Raw genomic sequence first — 16,908 nt, forward strand, 5'->3', positions numbered from 1 at the left:
ACCTGACTGCACATGTGGGAGGCTGCACTACCACACCCGAACATGCGGCAGCGGCGAAGAGCTGACTTCTCTGCCTCCCCAAGTGGCCGTCCGGCAGAGCTTTTCCCATCGGTCAACGGGTTTGGGTCGTCTGGCCAAGAGAGCGTTGCTCTGGCCCCGCCAGAGTCCCTGATGGTAGTAGAAACTTTGCCAGGCGCTTTAGGGACAAAACTGCTCAGATCTGCACCCAGACACTTAGAAAGTTTGCATGAGTTTTAATCTGCTTAATCTGCTTTCCTGTGGCTTTAACTTTAAATGCCTCCTGTACATTATTTTTGACGATAATTTCTTTATCTTTTTTATTAACCGCTTTGAGGTTTTTCTACACTGTAATTTTTACTAATGAAACAATAAATAAAGAAATATTACTGCATCTTGAAGATGTAGAGAAGCTGCATTTTTATTGATCTTGCAGTGGCTTTCAGCCCCATGGACCACCGCATCCTTCTAGAGCATCTCAAGAGGGCTGGGCAGACTGTACATCAGCGGTTTTGCTTCTGCCTCTAGAGCCCTGTCCAAAAAGTAGTCTGGGGAGGCTGGTCCCATGGGAGTTGTCCTGTGGTGCCCTGTAAGGATCCATCTCGTGCCCCACTCTTGAACCTCTTTATGGAGCTGCTGGGAGGTTGGGAGGAAGTTGTTGATACGCAGACGACACCCCGCCCTGTCTCTCTGACCTATCTGAATTGGGAGAGGGGGCTGAGATGCTAGAGAGGTGTTTGGAGGCAGCGATGGGCTGGGTGCGGGCCAACAAACTGAAAGTGAATCCTGAAAAGACAGAGGTCTTGTGTGTCCCGAGTTCTCCAGTCCAGGAAGGAGCAGATTAGATTACGGTAATGTGCCATTACTCAAGTCTGCCCTTGAAGATGGCTTGGAAACATCAACCGACTCAAAATGCAGTGCTCAGATTTGCCTTTAGAACTCACACAAGCCCCATTTTAAAACAGCCGCATACAGTCGTACCTTGTTTTGTGACCAGGATCCGTTCCGGAGCTCCAGACACTAGCCGAAACGGACGCAGGGCAAAGCACCACGTCTGCGCTTCTGCACATGTGTGAGTGGCAAACCCGGAAATAAACCGTTTTGGTACTTCTGGGTTTGTTGTGGACATTTGCCAGAATGGACGCTAGACAAGGCGCACATTCACGGAGGTACAGGGGTACCTCTGGATGTGAACGGGATCTGTTCCAGAGCCCCGTTCGCATTCAGAAGCGAACGCAACCCACGTCCGCGCGGGTCGCAATTTGACGCTTCTGCGCATGTGCATGATGTCATTTTGACCATCTACGCATGCACGAGTGGCGAAACCCAGAAGTAACGTGCTCCATTACTTCCGGGTCGCCGCAGCGCGCAACCCGAAAATACTTATCCTGAAGCTACTTCAACCCGAGGTATGACTGTATTACTGTATTAATGATCAGGCTCCATTTCAAGCACACCCACACATCTTTAAAGCCGCAAATGACTTAGGGCCCAAGTCCGGGAAGCAGAGACCACCTCCTTCCCTAGAGATCCCCTTGGGTGTGAAGATTGGCAGAGGGGAGCCTCTTGGTTAGTCCTGCCACCACCGAAGTTTGGGGTGCCGAAAACCTGGAAGGGGCCTTCTCTGTAGCAGCCCCCAAAATGTGGAACACCCCCCCCCGAGGTGCACCTGACACCTTCTCTGTTCTTTGCCAGGACTCACCCTCTTCCTCTATCTGTAATTTGTTTTCATACTGAATTTTAAAAGGTTGCAGTCCACTCCTGGGACCTGCCAGGGAAGGACAGTCCTCACCATTCAGTCCTCACCATCACCTGCCTCTGAACACCAATGGCTGGGAGAGAGAGATGGTGCTCATGTCTGCCTTGCGGGCTTTGGGGCAACTGACTGAGCACTGCGGTGCCAGGATGCGAAGGTGCATGGCTCTCAGTCTGCCCTAAAAGAAAACAACCGCCAGCAGCTGCTGCTGGCCCACTGTTCCCCCTGCAGTCATGCATTTAACTTTTCCTTGTTTAAAATTATCCACACAAAGTTCTTTCTGGCTTGGTCCTGATCCCTGGGCTTGCCTGTCTCTAAACTGCCTCCTCACATGCCTCCCAAGTCAGAATGGCAACAGAAGATCCCTGCTGGCTTTTATGTATTTCTTAAGAGCAGAGGAAGAGCCAATGGCCCATCAAGCCCAGAATCCTGTTCTCACAGTGGTCAACCAGATGCCCCAATGGGAAACCAGAAATTAGGATTCGAATACAAGAGCAAATCTCCCCTTCTGTGGTTTCCAGCAACGGGGATTCAGAAGCATCACTGCTTCCAGTTGTGGAGGCACAGCAGAATCGATAGCCTTCTCCTCCTCCCTAAATCGGTCTTATCCTCTTTTACAGGCATTCAAGCTGCCGGCCATTGCTGCCTCCTGTGGGAGGGAGTCCCATCGTTTAACTATGTGCTACCAACTTTCTTTCGTCTGTCCTGAATCTTCCAGCAAAAACCTTCCCTTTGCATCTGTCCCAAAGAAGCCCAGAGTAGCAGATGCGCAAATGAAGCTACAAGGCTCCTTTGCCCCAGAAGCTCTTTCACTGAGTGGATGCTGTGATGCCAGCCACCCCCTGCCTTGCTTGCTCCCCCAGGACAAGAGTGGCAGGATGCTCCGCCAGGGCAAGGGCCGCTCAGGAGAAGGTGCGGCACTTACCTGGGCGGCGTTGCTGTCTGGCTTCACAATGGTGCAGCTCACTTGCAGACTGCCTTTGCTCCCGTCCGAGCTGGACTCCTCCATTTTCTGTAAGAAGGAAGGAGGAGAACACACATTGCGACTGGGAGAGTCTCAAGGACCAGATTAGAGAGTGGCAAAGATGGTGAAGGGTCTGGAAGCTACCGTATTTTTCGCTCTATAACACGCACCTGACCATAACACGCACATAGTTTTTAGAGGAGGAAAACAAGAAAAAAAATATTCTAAATGAAACAGCAGATGTATAATTTTTGTGATTCATGCTGTGGCCACAGACATGTGATCTGACAGTGAGTTTGGGGTAGCCCAATGCAAAAATCCTGAGGATCCATGTGGATCTGTGCTTTGTAACCACGTTTTAAGTGGGGAGGGAATCCTTGAGGGGGCTGGAGATGTTTAGCCTGGCCATCTGGTCCTCCCTGCTGGAGGTGGCATGAGGACAAGGCCTTCAGCACCGTGAACGTGCTGCAGAGTGGGACCCCGGTGCCAACCGCGTGACTGCAAGGGTCAAGAGCCGGGAAGGGCAGTCTCAAAAATCAAGGTGGAGGGTGATGCAATGTTTATGCCAAAATTCCTCTGACAATGGAGCAGCCGCTGTGTCCCTGTGCATTCAGGCAACGGCAGAGGAGCTTTGGCATGCCCTAGACTCCTTTCTGAGGAAGCCACGGGCTTTGCACCGCAAACCATAACCACAACCGCTCTGCTGAGTGGAGTGTGTTTGCAAACACACTCCACTCAGCAGTCTTGAACCCACTTTGGTTCCCAGGGCCTCCCTCCATCGCTCAGTCACACAGTCCCAGGGTCCTGGCAGGCCCCCAGTGAGGGTGGCCTTGATTTCAGCAAGGCATGGAAGCAGGAAGTGGACCAGGAGGAGCAGCCAAACACGGGGCGACTTGTGCATTCCCCACACATTGCTAGGCTAGCAAACCGGAGACCCTGGGGGAAACCCAGGATAAACAAGGGCTGCAGATTCTGAGAAGTTTCCAGTCACTGCAGCCAACTCTTCCTCCTGGAAGCTGTCCCTCCTGGGTGACTGTCGGAGGATAAGAGCCAAAAGCCCCCCTGAGCCATCATCCTGTATCACAGTGGCCATTCAGATGCCTCTGCAAGCTTCCTCTTCTTTGGCGATCCCTTGTAGCCAAGTAAGATTGTCTTCCATAAACCTGGTTTTAACAATGAGTCCGTAAGTGACTGTGGAGGCCAATTCTGGATCCCCACGTCCTTCCACAGGGTAGACATAGGTTTCTGGATGGGAGTTGATCATGGTGTGGATTTGCCAAGAGTGCTTTCCTCTTAGCACGTCTCTCCCTTGAGGGCTCACTGGAAGGACAGATCCTGAAGCTGAGATTGCAATACTTTGGCCACCTCATGAGATGAGAAGACTCCTGGAAAAGACCCTGATGTTGGGAAAGATGGAGGGCACAAGGAGAAGGGGACAACAGAGGACAAGATGGTTGGACAGTGTTCTCAAAGCTACCAGCATGAGTTTGACCAAACTGTGGGAGGCAGTGGAAGACAGGAGGGCCTGGTATGCTCTGGTCCAGGGGGTCACAAAGAGTCAGAACGACTAAATGACTAAACAAAAATTATTATTATTATTATTATTATTATTATTATTATTATTATTATTATTATGCCCTGCCTGTGCCTCCCTGCCTTCCGAGCTCTTTCCTGCTCGGCAGCGCTGAGCGTGAAAGTCAACTCACCCAGTTGGTGCCCTCAAACATCTTGACGTCCAGTGGATCCCCTTGGATCTTCCTGTCCAAGACCAGCAGGGAGTGGCAGGTGGCCATGACTCTGCAGATGGGTCCCCACGGCAGCGGGCAGCCGCTGGAGAAACTGTGCACAGCCTGGAAGCTGGGAGGGAAAGCAGAGAATAAGCCCCAGGTTCCCTCTTGCCAGAGGGAGAAAGAGTCCTGGGTGCCAATTAGCCGCTCTAGCCAAGGGGCGCCTTCAAAACTCTCTCCCAGGCAAATCAGGTACTCTCTATCACATGTGATGGCTATGTAAGAAAATCCAGGTATTTGGAGAGAGCATCCATTCAGAATTACAAAAAAGGTTAAAGATCTCTTTTAACAGAAAACCAGAAGCTTATCTGCTGGGAATTACAGATTTGGATATCCCGCAAAAGCCCCGAAGGGTATCTTTTTATATGCTACAGTTGCAGCAAGAGTTATTATTGCTGCAAAATGGAAGAGTGATAAAATCCCCTCTATTCGTTAATGGATTAAAAAATTGACAGAATATGCAGAGTTAGATAGTTTATCAGAAAAATAAAGAATAAACCAAAATGGGAGGTCTTTAAAGTGCATTTGAAAAATAATTACAATAGTTTAAATTCTGTTGCAGCGTTCGAGTAATTTCAGTAGTAGCTTTAAGAAAGACACCAGATTTAAGATAAGTTAAGAATTAGTCAAATTATGATAAAAGTGTGTATTGGTAACAAGCAAGATATAATTGAAGTAAGGAACAGATGGCAGGTCGGGTCTATAGTTCAAAGACCAATTTTTGCTTCATTGTTTTGTAAATAATATTGTGTTCATTTTCATTTGTGTTTCTGTTTTTCTTCTTTGCTTTCTTCTCGGTGTATCAAAAATAATAATAAAAAAAACTCTCTCCCAAAACATGGCAGGTGTGGCCTTGGCTCCAGGATCTGCAGTCCAAGTGGACAGGAGGAGTCTGAAAGGGTTGTCTGGAGCAGCAAGGCTGCCAGGGGGAAGCAGAAGCCCGTCTTTGGGTCTAAGGTGAAGGGCTGCCCCACAGCAGAGTTTACTGCACAGTTGCAGCTCTTTGAAAGCCTTGTCCGCCCTCCCGCTGGTATCCCCCTTGAAAATGCAGATTGCCCAATCTGGGGATAATCCAATCCATTTGTTAATTGATTTGTTTCATAAAATTTGTACATTGTTTTATTGCAAAAAACAAGAACAACAAACCCTCAAAGTGGTTTATGATAAGATAAGACTGGAGGTCAGGGGCGAGGAAAAGGGAGCAGTAAAAATGAAGTTTAGTCCTCCCACAGGTCAAGGAAGGATCCAAAATGTCTGCTTTCCCCAATGGAGAGATTTCCCTGAATCAGAGGCTCAGAAATGCTGATGTTCTTGTTGTTTCAGCATTTTAACGTTTTGAAGTATGTTTTGAAGTATTGTAATTTTTTCTTGATTTTCTTGTTTTTGTGGAAGCGGCCCCAAGGGTCATCTAGTCAATCCCAAGAATCCTTTCCCCTCCTGCAGTTTCCAGCAACCAGTATGCTGAAGCGTTCCTGCCTCCAGCTGTGCTACCTGACCAGAAACCTTTCCATCTCTCTCTTTCTCGCTGGTCTCCCAGGAAGAAGGAGGTCCTGCATCCTTCTGGCTTCCAGGGAATGATCCCCACCTGCTCCTCCAAGTTAGGGGGAAGTAAGTTAGGAGGAAGGCTCTTGGAGCACCTAAATCCGCCTTTTAGTCATTGCTCACCCCCTCCGCACCCGTCTTTACTACACAAACAATCGGCCCTTGTTTGAAGCTGTCAACATAACCTCCTTAATCCTTTCATTCCAGAGGCCAAACCCACAGTGGCTCCTTCAGAACAAGATTTAGGGCAGTGCAGGTGGTCTCTTCGCCCCCCCAGGCGCTGAGGCAAGGGGGCATAGGAGGAAGAGGAGAAGAGGAAGAAGGAGGAGCAGGAGGAGGAGGAGGAAGGAGAGGAAGGAGGAGGAAGGAGGAGGAGGAAGAGGAGGAAGAGGAGGAGAGGAAGGAATGATGGAGGAGGAGGAAGAAGAAGAAGAGGAAGGAGGAGGAGGAGAAGGAGAAGAAGAAGAAGAAGAAGAAGAAGAAGAAGAAGAAGAAGAAGAAGAAGAAGAAGAAGAAGAAGAGGAGGAGGAGGAGGAGGAGGAGGAGGAAGGAGGAGAAGAAGGAGAAGGAGAAGGAGAAGGAGAAGAGGAAGGAGGAGCAGGGAGGGAGGGAGGGAGGGAGGGAGGGAGGGGGAAGGAAGGAAGGAAGGAAGGAAGGAAGGAAGGAAGGAAGGAAGGAAGGAAGGAAGGAAGGAAGGAAGGAAGGAAGGAAGGAACTGCACTCAAAGAAAGGTTATTGTGCTGCTGGACTAGATGGGCCGTTGGCACCTTAATCTTCTGTACTGTATTTAAGAAGTGAAAGACTTCTGAAATGAATCTTCTGCCATCCCCAAAAGCTAGATTTCCCCGAAGCCTCTCCTTGGCAGCAGGAAGCTGGGCAGCAGCAAACCACACACCCTTCTGGGGCTGGAGCCAAGCAGAGCCCGCACCTTGTGCCTGAGGCTTTGCAACCCCCTTGGCTGGGCAGCGCTTCTTCATTAATCTCTCCGTATTCAGGTTTACTTAAAAGGAATTTTCCGGCCACCCCGGGGAGTTGGACTAGATGATCGCTGGGATACAACAACCACAACCACAACTTCCCTATGCAACGCTACCATTCCAGGCGGCTTACCTCCTCTTTTCGCAGGGGACGGCGCCCCACAGATCCAGGCCATCCTCTGTCAGCGTGCCAGTCTAGGTGGGGGGAAACAGACACAGGGCATCCCTGGTCAGAAGGCAGAGGCCCCGATGCTCAGCTCAAGTGTCGCAGGGCAGCTCAGGCACAGATCTCCTTGTAGGTGGGTGAAGGCGAGGGATGGACCCACAAAGCGGGGAGGGGGGCAGAGAGAGACAGGAAGGCCCCTGGGGGAACCGGGAAGCTCTCCGTGGGGCGCAGAGCTTCCTTCTTCCTTGCCCAGAGGAAGCCCAGTCCCTGGGTGCCGCTGAGCATTGATGAAAGACTTCCTAAGGACTAGAAACGTCCCAGGAATGAAAGCGCTGGAGACGTGAAGCATCCTTGGCACCCACAGGGTGCCTCTGGGGGTTTCCAAAGGCCTCAAGGCAGTTACCCCTGAATGGGGCAACTGTGCCCCTGAAGGACCAGGTGCGCAGCCTGGGAGTCATTTTGGACTCACAGTTGTCCATGGAGGTGTAGGTCAATTCTGTATCCAGGGCAGCTGTCTATCAGCTCCACCTGGTACAGTGGCTAAGACCCTCCCTGCCCGCAGTCTGTCTCGCCAGAGTGGTGCATGCTCTGGTTATCTCCCACTTGGACTACTGCAATGCGCTCCACGTGGGGCTACCTTTGAAGGTGACCCAGAAACTACAACTAATCCAGAATGCGGCAGCTGGACTAGTGACTGGGAGTGGCCAATGAGACCACATAGCACCGGTCTTGTAAGACCTACACTGACTCCCAATATGTTTCCGAGCATAATTCAAAGTGTTGGTGCTGACCTTTAAAGCCCTAAACGGCCTCGGCCCAGTATACCTGAAGGAGCGTCTCCACCCTCATCGTTCTGCCCGGATGCTGAGGTCCAGCTCCGAGGGCCTTCTGGCGGTTCCCTCATTGCGAGAAGCAAAGCTACAAGGAACCAGGCAGAGGGCCTTCTCGGTAGTAGCACCTACCCTGTGGAACGCCCTCCCACCAAATGTCAAAGAGATAAACAACTACCTGACATTCATAAGACATCTTAAGGCAGCCCTGTTCAGGGAAGTTTTTAATGTGTGACATCTTAGTGTATTTTCGGTCTTTGTGGAAGCCACCCAGAGTGGCTGAGGAAACCCAACCAGATGGACGGGGTACAATATATATTATTATTATTATTATTATTATTATTATTATTATTATTATTATTATTATTATTATTATTATCTCAGTCATTACTACCATCCTGTAACGAAGGCAAGGGTTATTCTTGTGCTGCAAATGGGGAGGGGAGAGAGCCTTGCTGGGGGCCGCATTTGAAAGGGGCTGCCCAGCTCCCACTTCAGCTCAACCCCCCCACCCCACATCCTGGTTTGGGAATTTCCTTCTGCTGAGTCAGACAGGGACTCCATCTAGCTCAGGACTGTATCTCCTGACTGGCATCTGTAGCTCTTTAGGGCTGAGGCAGAGAGTCTATCCCAGCCCTGGGAGGGGGGGGGGGGAGAGATTGAACCTGGGATCTTTGCATTGGCCGTCGGCATTTTGCATTGGCAAAAGCAGCGCCTGAAACCCAAATTACCGCATTACCAGAACCAAAGGATTCAAATTACAGATAGGTAGCCGTGTTGGTCTGCCATTAAAGACCAACTAAGTTAGTTCTTGGTATGAGCTTTCGTGTGCATGCACATGAAAGCTCATACCAAGAACTAACTTAGTTGGTCTTTAAGGTGCTACTGGAAACAAAGGATTCAAACTACAAGGAAAGAGATTGCAAGTTGAGATGAGGAAGCTGATGGTCTCTCCTTCCTTGGGGGCTTTCAAGCAGACTTGGGGTGTCCCTCCGTCAGGGATTGAGGCAGATGGTCCTTAGGATCCCTTCCAACTCTCCCGTTTTATGACAAAGTCTGGCCAATTTGGACTTTGAAACCCCAAGGGAATTCCCCAGAGACGGCACCTTGTCGAAGCACACCAGGTTGATCTGCCCACAAATGTTGATCCTCTGAGGGCTGATGCAGAAGATCTTCTTCTTCTTCAGCCTCCTCTGGGCGTAGACGATGCCGGTGGTCAAGGCGGCCGGAATGGCCGGAGGGACCGCGGCCGTCATGAGGAGGAGCGCCATGGTCACCGTGTCCGAGGTGGGTTGCTGGGAGGGCACAAACACACCGGACAGATGTGGTCAGCATTGTCGGCCATGTACCTCTGCATTAAGGGGCTCGATCCAAGCCCCCCTCCCAGCCCCATCTATTAATTTATTGCATTCACACCCCACCTTTTCCTCCAGGGTACTCAAGGAGGCAGAGAGAAGGTTCCAACCAGTGGGCGTCACGGCCCAATGGGGATTTGGATCCTAGCCCAGCACTCTAACCACTAGACCGTGCTGTCTCTCCGAGACTCACCTTGCGGCTCACAAACACCCCGATGGTGTAGACCACCCCCAGGATGCCAATGAGAGCCAGGCCCACAATGAAGCAGAAGGCCTCTCGGTAGAGGCGGAAGTTCAGGGGCTTCGGGTAAAGGATGGACCTCACCAGGTCTCCCTTGGCGGTGTTGAAACCTGCAGCAAAACATGTCATGGGCAAAACTCGAATGCAGGACACAGACTCGGCCCAAAGAGTTTCCCCCACACCTTATCCTTTGGCTTCCTGGAGAACCTGGCATCCAAGGTAAGAGCCCCACATTCCATTCTTCTTGCGCTTGGATTTAGTCTGTGATCCTCTGCGTGCTTACTTGGGAGGAAGCTCCACGGAGCCCAAACGCAGCTGGCCATCTGTCAGGGGCTAGGACCAGACGACCCTCTGCAGTTCAGTGATTCTAATAAAGGTGTCTATGACTGGATTTCTTATGGCTTTGGAGTGTGTAAGATGACATGTGCCTGCGGTCCCAGAAACAGCCTCATATAAAACTAGCTCTAAGCACAATGACTTGGAAGGAACCCAGAGGGCAGGCACACTTTCCCAGCAATAGAACCATAGAGTGGGGAGGGACCCCGAGGGCCCTTTAGTCCAGCCCCCTGCAATGCGGGAACCTCGGCTAAAGAATCCCTGAGAGACGGCCACCCAAGCTCTGCTTCAAACCTCCAAGGAAGGAGAGGCCACCACCTTCCAAGGGAGACTCTTCCATTCTGGAACAGCTCTCACCCTCCAAACGTTCTTTCTGTGGTTGAGCCGGGACCCCCTTTCTTGCAGCCTAAATCCTTTGGTTCAGCTTCTATTCTCTGGAGCAGCAGAAAGAAGGTTTGTTCCTCCTTCCAGATATTGGTAAGGTAAAGGTAAAGGGACCCCTGACCATTAGGTCCAGTCATGGCCGACTCTGGGGTTGCGGCGCTCATCTCGCTTTACAGGCCGAGGGAGCTGGCAGAATCACATAGAATCACAGAATCACAGAATCATAGAGTTGGAAGAGACCACAAGGGCCATTGAGTCCAACCCCTTGCCAAGCAGGAAACACCATCAGAGCACTCCTGACATATGGTTGTCAAGCCTCTGCTTAAAGACCTCCAAAGAAGGAGACTCCACCACACTCCTTGGCAGCAAATTCCACTGTCGAACAGCTCTTACTGTCAGGAAGTTCTTCCTAATGTTTAGGTGGAATCTTCTTTCTTGTAGTTTGGATCCATTGCTCCATGTCCGCTTCTCTGGAGCAGCAGAAAACAACCTTTCTCCCTCCTCTATGTGACATCCTTTTATATATTTGAACATGGCTATCATATCACCCCTTAACCTCCTCCTCTCCAGGCTAAACATGCCCAGCTCCCTTAGCCGTTCCTAAGGCGTTTGTCTGCAGACAGCCTCTGGGTCATGTAGCCAGCATGACTAATCCGCTTCTGGCAAACCAGAGCAGCGCACGTAAATGCCGTTTACCTTCCCGCCAGAGTGGCACCTATTTATCTACTTGCACTTTGACGTGCCTTTGAACTGCTAGGTTGGCAGGAGCAGGGACTGAGCAACGGGAGCTCACCCCGTCACGGGGATTCAAACCGCCGACCTTCTGATCGGCAAGTCCTAAGCTCTGTAGTTTAATCCACAGTGCCACCCGCATCCCTCTCCAAATATTGGAAGAAAGTGCTAATCCTCTTGCATGATAACCAGCCATAGGGAGGCAGGTGGGGAGAGCCCATAAAGTGGGCTGTGGGGGGCCAGACATGCATCTCCTACAATAATAATAATAATAATAATAATAATAATAATAATTGTCAGGGGTTCAGAAGGAGAGACACAGGAGGGGGAGCAAATGGAGAGTGAGGAGGAGGAGTACGAGGGGGGCGCAGGCAGTGACAGTGGCCAGAGTTATTCCACAAGCCTCTCTAGCGAATCGGAGGACTCACAGAAGGGAGCGCCGGTGGCCAGAGCAAGGGAGATTCCAAGGGAGAAACCTCAAGAGGGAGGGGCCAGCGGGGAGTCCCTGAACAGCAGCTGGAGATCAGGGCCAGCGTCTCCACCAGAGCACAGTGGGGAGGGGGAGTCCCAGGAGTCGGGACCAGTGTCCTCACCACCAGAGGGAGGAGAGGAGTCAGGTTTGGCAACACCCACATCAGGAAGCGGGGAAACGGTCAGAAGGAAAGTCACCGGCTGGGCGCGCGCGCCAAGTTCAAATGTACAGGAGCGCGGCACAGCGGGGAGCCCGGGAAGGGAGCCAGGTCCTAAAGCCCGCCGGAGGGAGGGGCAAGACTCAGGAGGCTCCGCGTCAGAGGAGTCCAGGAAGGAGGGAACCCCAGAGGGCAGAAGGACCCAACGCAGGAAAGAGCAGCGCAAGAGGTGGAGCCGGGCTAGAATCTTAAACTGGTGTGGGTGGAGCAGTGAGTCAGAGGGGACTTAGCCGGTCTAGCGTTAAGACGTGGGCCTGCGCGCCCAGAGCTTGGAAATGGAAACTAAACTTCAATAAAGACTTTTGTATATAATATCCACTGGGCGTTGGTCCTCTGTGAGCTGGGACCTAGCGGCAGTCCTGACAGTAAGTCCCCTCTCCATTTTCACCAATTTTGCAACCTCGTGGAGTGCGGGAAAGCAGCGAGGGGTGAAGATTGGTGCTTCGCGAGCTCACGAAAAACAGGGAAATGACTACCGAAGAGAGGATAGCGAGTTTGCAAAACGCAGTGACGCAGTTGACTGCAGAAATTGCGGCTTCCAGAAAGAAAGAACAGGAAGCAGCTGCTGCCTGCCAGGATCTGCGAACCAGGTTAGAAGTGCTAAGTACACAGAGGCTACCCGCCACCAGACCAGAAGGGATTGGGCTGGGAAACAGAGGAGGGAGCCTGGTATCTCACTTCAATGGGGACCTGCAGGAGTATCCTAACTTCAGAGCAGATGTGATTTATGCATTGCAGCTGCTTGACAAAGACTTTAAAAATGAGGAAGAGAGAGTGGGATTTATTATTTCGCATTTACGGGGGGAGGCAAAATCGTGGCTGCGCAATCTATGGAGAGACAAGGATCCAGCCCTCCAAAATGCGACTGCCTTCATTAAAGTGATGGATGCGTGTTTTTTATCTGAGATTGATGTGGATATCGCTAGGAGGGAGATTCACGGACTAAGACAAGGTAAAGCCACTGTGAGGCAATATCATTCACGTTTTTTCGGATTGGTGAATGTACTAGCCTGGGAGAAAGAATCGCCTGCCGTCAGAGACCTGTTCTGGGAGGGGTTGAGCGGAGCTGTGAAAGACGAGATCGCAAGGGGGGGAAGACCCCAAACCACCAAGGAAGTGGTGGAACGGGCACTCTCCATTGGGGTTCGGTTGGAAGGACGCCCTTGGGGCAGGGAGGAAGGGCATTTGGGACGCACGCCAGCGAGAGGACTGCCTCCCTTCCCCAAGGAGGCGGCGCGCGCTCGATCCATGCCTCCGCTGGGAGGGGGAGAGGAGCCGATGGAGATAGGTGGTGCTAAGGCTCACTCCACAGTCGGAGCCCTAACTCCGGGAGCAGTCAAGATGAAGCCTCCTAGAGGAACCAGGAAGTGCTACATCTGCGACAGTGCTCAGCATATGGCAAAAGAGTGTCCCCAGCGGTTTCACAAGCATACTGCAGCCGCAGCGACAGTAACAGACGCAATTCAGCAGAGGGAGTCGCAGCAGGAAAACTCCACTGTCTGGCTGGAGATGGCGTCTCTGGGGACCAGCCAGACAAGTCAGTGAAGCAATCCCCAGGGATCTTACAGCCCACCGACCCCCTCCCACCCAAACCAGTAGTGCAGCTCACCGCATCCCTTCAGCTCCCCAATGGGCTACTTGTGGAAATTCCCATCACCATCGACTCGGGGAGCAATGCAGATTTTATAGACATGCAGTTCCTCCAGCAACATGGCATAGCCCTTCTGCCAGCGGCGGTACCTCTGAAAGTCGTCACAGTGGACGGCAGGGAGCTACTGGGAGGGCAAGTGCTACAGCAGACGCCGCCAATGGTGATGCGCATTGGAAACCACCGTGAGGTCATCAGCTTCAACGTCACCCGCCTGTCAGACACGCCCATAGTGTTGGGAATGAGTTGGCTGGATAGGCACAGCCCAGCATTAGCTTGGTACCAGCGGCAACTGACCTTCGGCTCCTCTTACTGCGCAGAACACTGCATCCTGGCGGACTTGGAAGATGAGGGGTACGAGGATGGACCACAGCTGAACTTGGGCATGTTGCAAGCGGTGCCTAACAAATACAAGGAGTTTTTGGAGGTCTTCTGCGAGAAAGAGGCGGATAAGCTGCCACCCCACAGACCCTACGACTGCAAGATCGACCTCCTGCCCGGGGCGACGCTCCCGACGGGGAAACTGTACTCCATGTCTGAGGATGAATTGCAAGAGCTCAGGGAGTTCATAGATCACAACCTGAAGCGGGGATTCATCCGGGAGTCCAAGGCGGCAGGAGGCAGTCCAGTGTTCTTTGTAAAGAAGCGGGACACGCCCCAAAAGAGGCTGGTCGTTGATTTCCGCTTCTTGAACCTCAAGACCAAGCCCTCAGCCTTCCCTATGCCCAAGATCGATGACCTGCTGGCGACGGTGAGGAAGGGTCGCATCTTTACCAAGTTGGATCTGCGCGGAGCGTACAATCTCATTCGCGTAGGGGAAGGCGACGAGTGGAAAACAACCATGTTTACGCCGCTGGGCACTTATGAATACAGAGTTATGCCTTTTGGATTAAAAAATGGTTCTCACTGCTTTCAAGCCTTCATGCATCATGTCTTGGCGGGTCTCCTCTACAAGAAGTGCGTCTGCTTCCTGGATGACATCCTAATCTTCTCGGAATCGCCGGAGGCTCACGAGAGAGATGTTAGGAAAGTTCTGCAGAGGCTGCGGGAGCACAGGCTGTACGCCAAGCTGGAGAAGTGCCAGTTCGACAAGACGGAGGTGGATTTCTTGGGCTACAAACTGTCCGACAAGGGACTGGCTATGGACGGTGCCAAGGTACGTGCAGTACTGGATTGGAAGAGCCCACGCAATAGGAAGGAAGTACAGAGGTTTGTCGGTTTTGCCAACTTTTATCGCAAGTTCATCAAGGGTTTCGCCATGCAGACAGCGGCCATCACCGACACCCTCAGTTCCAAGAAGAAGAGGTTCATCTGGACGGAGCAGGCAGAGCAGTCCTTTCAGAAGCTCAAGCAGCTCTTCGCTTCCGAGGAGAACCTACTGCACGTAAATCCCAGCAGGCCCATGAGAGTGGAGACGGACGCCTCAGACAGGGCCGTGGGAGCCGTTCTGTTGCAGCAAGACCACCAGGGGGACTGGAAGCCGTGCGCTTTCTACTCCAGAAAACTCAGCAAAGCGGAGCAGAACTACACCATTTGGGACAGGGAGTTGCTGGCCATACATGCAGCCTTCAAGGCGTGGCGGCACTTCCTCGTCGGAGCCAAGCACACGGTGCAGGTCCGCACAGACCATAAGAACTTGGAGTACTGGCGCACGGCGAGGTTCCTGAACCAGCGACACATCCGCTGGGCGGAGTTCTTTGCAGATTTCGACTTCAGAATTGAGTACATCCCAGGAAACAGCAACGTCTTGGCGGACGCGCTGTCCAGAAAACCGCAGTATCTGGAGGCAGAGGCACCGGCGGCGGCCAAGCACATTTTCACACCACAGGCGTGGGCATGCGCGTCAGCCACGGTGGACCTGGACGCGGTGCGCCGCGCGCTGCAAACGGACTCGTTCGCCCGAGCCAAGATGGAGGAGGTGTGCAGTGGCAAGGCGAGGGGCGACGAATTCCAAGTGCGCGACGGCCTGCTCCTACGCAAGGGAGTCCTCTACGTACCAGGAGACAGCCTCCGCGCGAAGGTCCTGCAACAGCTGCACGACGCGCCCAGCGCGGGGCACTTCGGCAAGGAGAAGACGGTGGACTTAGTAGCCAGAGACTTTTGGTGGCCTAAGATGCGGGGGGATGTCGCGGACTATGTCAATAGGTGCGACACCTGCCAAAGGGCTAAGCCTGTGCACCAGCCGCCGGCGGGCCTGTTGGAACCGCTACAGACACCGTTCGTACCGTGGGAGAGGGTGGCCCTGGACTTTGTCACAGATCTACCCAGCTCAAGGGGCAAGACGGCAGTGCTCGTGGTAGTGGACCTGTTCACCAAGATGGCCCACTTCATTCCGTGCGCGAAGGTGGCCACGGCCGAGCAGACTGCTAAGATGTTCATAGACCACGTGTTCAAGGTGCACGGCCTACCACGGTCTATTTTGTCCGACCGGGGGCGCCAGTTCATCTCCAACTTCTGGCAAAAGCTGATGGGATTCCTGAACGTCAAGGTCAGCCTGGCGTCGGCGAGACACCCGCAAACTAACGGGCAGGCGGAAAGGGTCAACGCCATCATGCAGCAGTACCTGAGATGCTACGCGAACCAGCAGCCATCGACCTGGGTGGACTATCTACCGTTGGCCGAGTTTGCCTACAACAACACGAAGCACGGGTCCACGGGGGTGACCCCATTTTTCGCCAACTACGGGAGGCATCCCAGAACCTTCCCGGGTCTGGACACAGTGCGGGAGGGGGAGCCACAGGGAGCAGAGGAAGTGGCAGCGGAGTTGCAGGAGATCCACGAGCAGCTCAGGAGGCAGTTAGAGTTGGCAAAACAGGCTTACAAAGTGCAGGCAGATCGACACAGGGGGGTTGGGGAGGACATCCAGGTGGGAGACTGGGTCTGGTTGGCAGCACAAGCAGTTCCAGCCAGATCGTTAGCCAAGAAGAAACTAGGGCACAAGCAGCTAGGGCCTTACCAAGTAGAGGCGCAGATCAACCCAGTGGCCTTCCGGTTGACACTCCCGGAGGGTTCCAGAATGCACCCGGTCTTTCATAGATCAGTGCTCACGCCCTACAGAGAGCCCCACAGGTTTCAAGCACCGGGGAAGGCGCCAGACCCGCTCAGAGAAGCGCCCAAAAAAGGGGGGTCGCCGAAAGGGGAGCCACTTAATGAAGCCACTGAGATTTTAGACTCAAGGTGGGGGGAGGACGGGATTGAATATCTTCTCGCCACAGAGGACACCCCGGCCAGCGCCAACAGGTGGGTGCCGGATTACGCAGTGGAAGAGCAGTTGCTCAAGGAAGAATTCCACACACTTTTCCCGCACAAGCCTATGCCGGCGGGCTTTTTCGAGGATTGTTTGTTCACACCCACACTCTCGGCCAGCACTTTCCGGGGTTTCTCGTCAGCTGAGGACTCGGCTCCGGGAGGCAGCTCTCCGGAGGGATCACTTTCAGGTTTTGGCACGGGGGGATCTTATTGGTGGGAGGACCAACCCGAAGT

The 16,908-nt window shown here is 52.7% G+C and overlaps 1 protein-coding gene across 1 annotated transcript in view; it reads right to left on the bottom strand.

Annotated features, from left to right (window-relative positions):
* Window positions 1–16,908, bottom strand: part of LOC310841274 (putative cation-transporting ATPase 13A5) — a 77,388-nt gene that overhangs the window by 17,828 nt on the left and 42,652 nt on the right. The window contains exons 11-15 of the mRNA XM_083731848.1: window positions 9,589–9,746; window positions 9,147–9,335; window positions 7,178–7,239; window positions 4,445–4,595; window positions 2,700–2,786 (exon numbers count right to left, since the gene is read on the bottom strand). Coding sequence (XP_083587974.1) covers window positions 2,700–2,786; window positions 4,445–4,595; window positions 7,178–7,239; window positions 9,147–9,335; window positions 9,589–9,746 — 647 coding nt within the window. The remainder of the gene's footprint in view (window positions 1–2,699; window positions 2,787–4,444; window positions 4,596–7,177; window positions 7,240–9,146; window positions 9,336–9,588; window positions 9,747–16,908) is intronic.

Source organism: Podarcis gaigeae (assembly GCF_964106915.1).
Source record: "Podarcis gaigeae genome assembly, chromosome: 1".
Classification (NCBI taxonomy): domain Eukaryota; kingdom Metazoa; phylum Chordata; class Lepidosauria; order Squamata; family Lacertidae; genus Podarcis; species Podarcis gaigeae.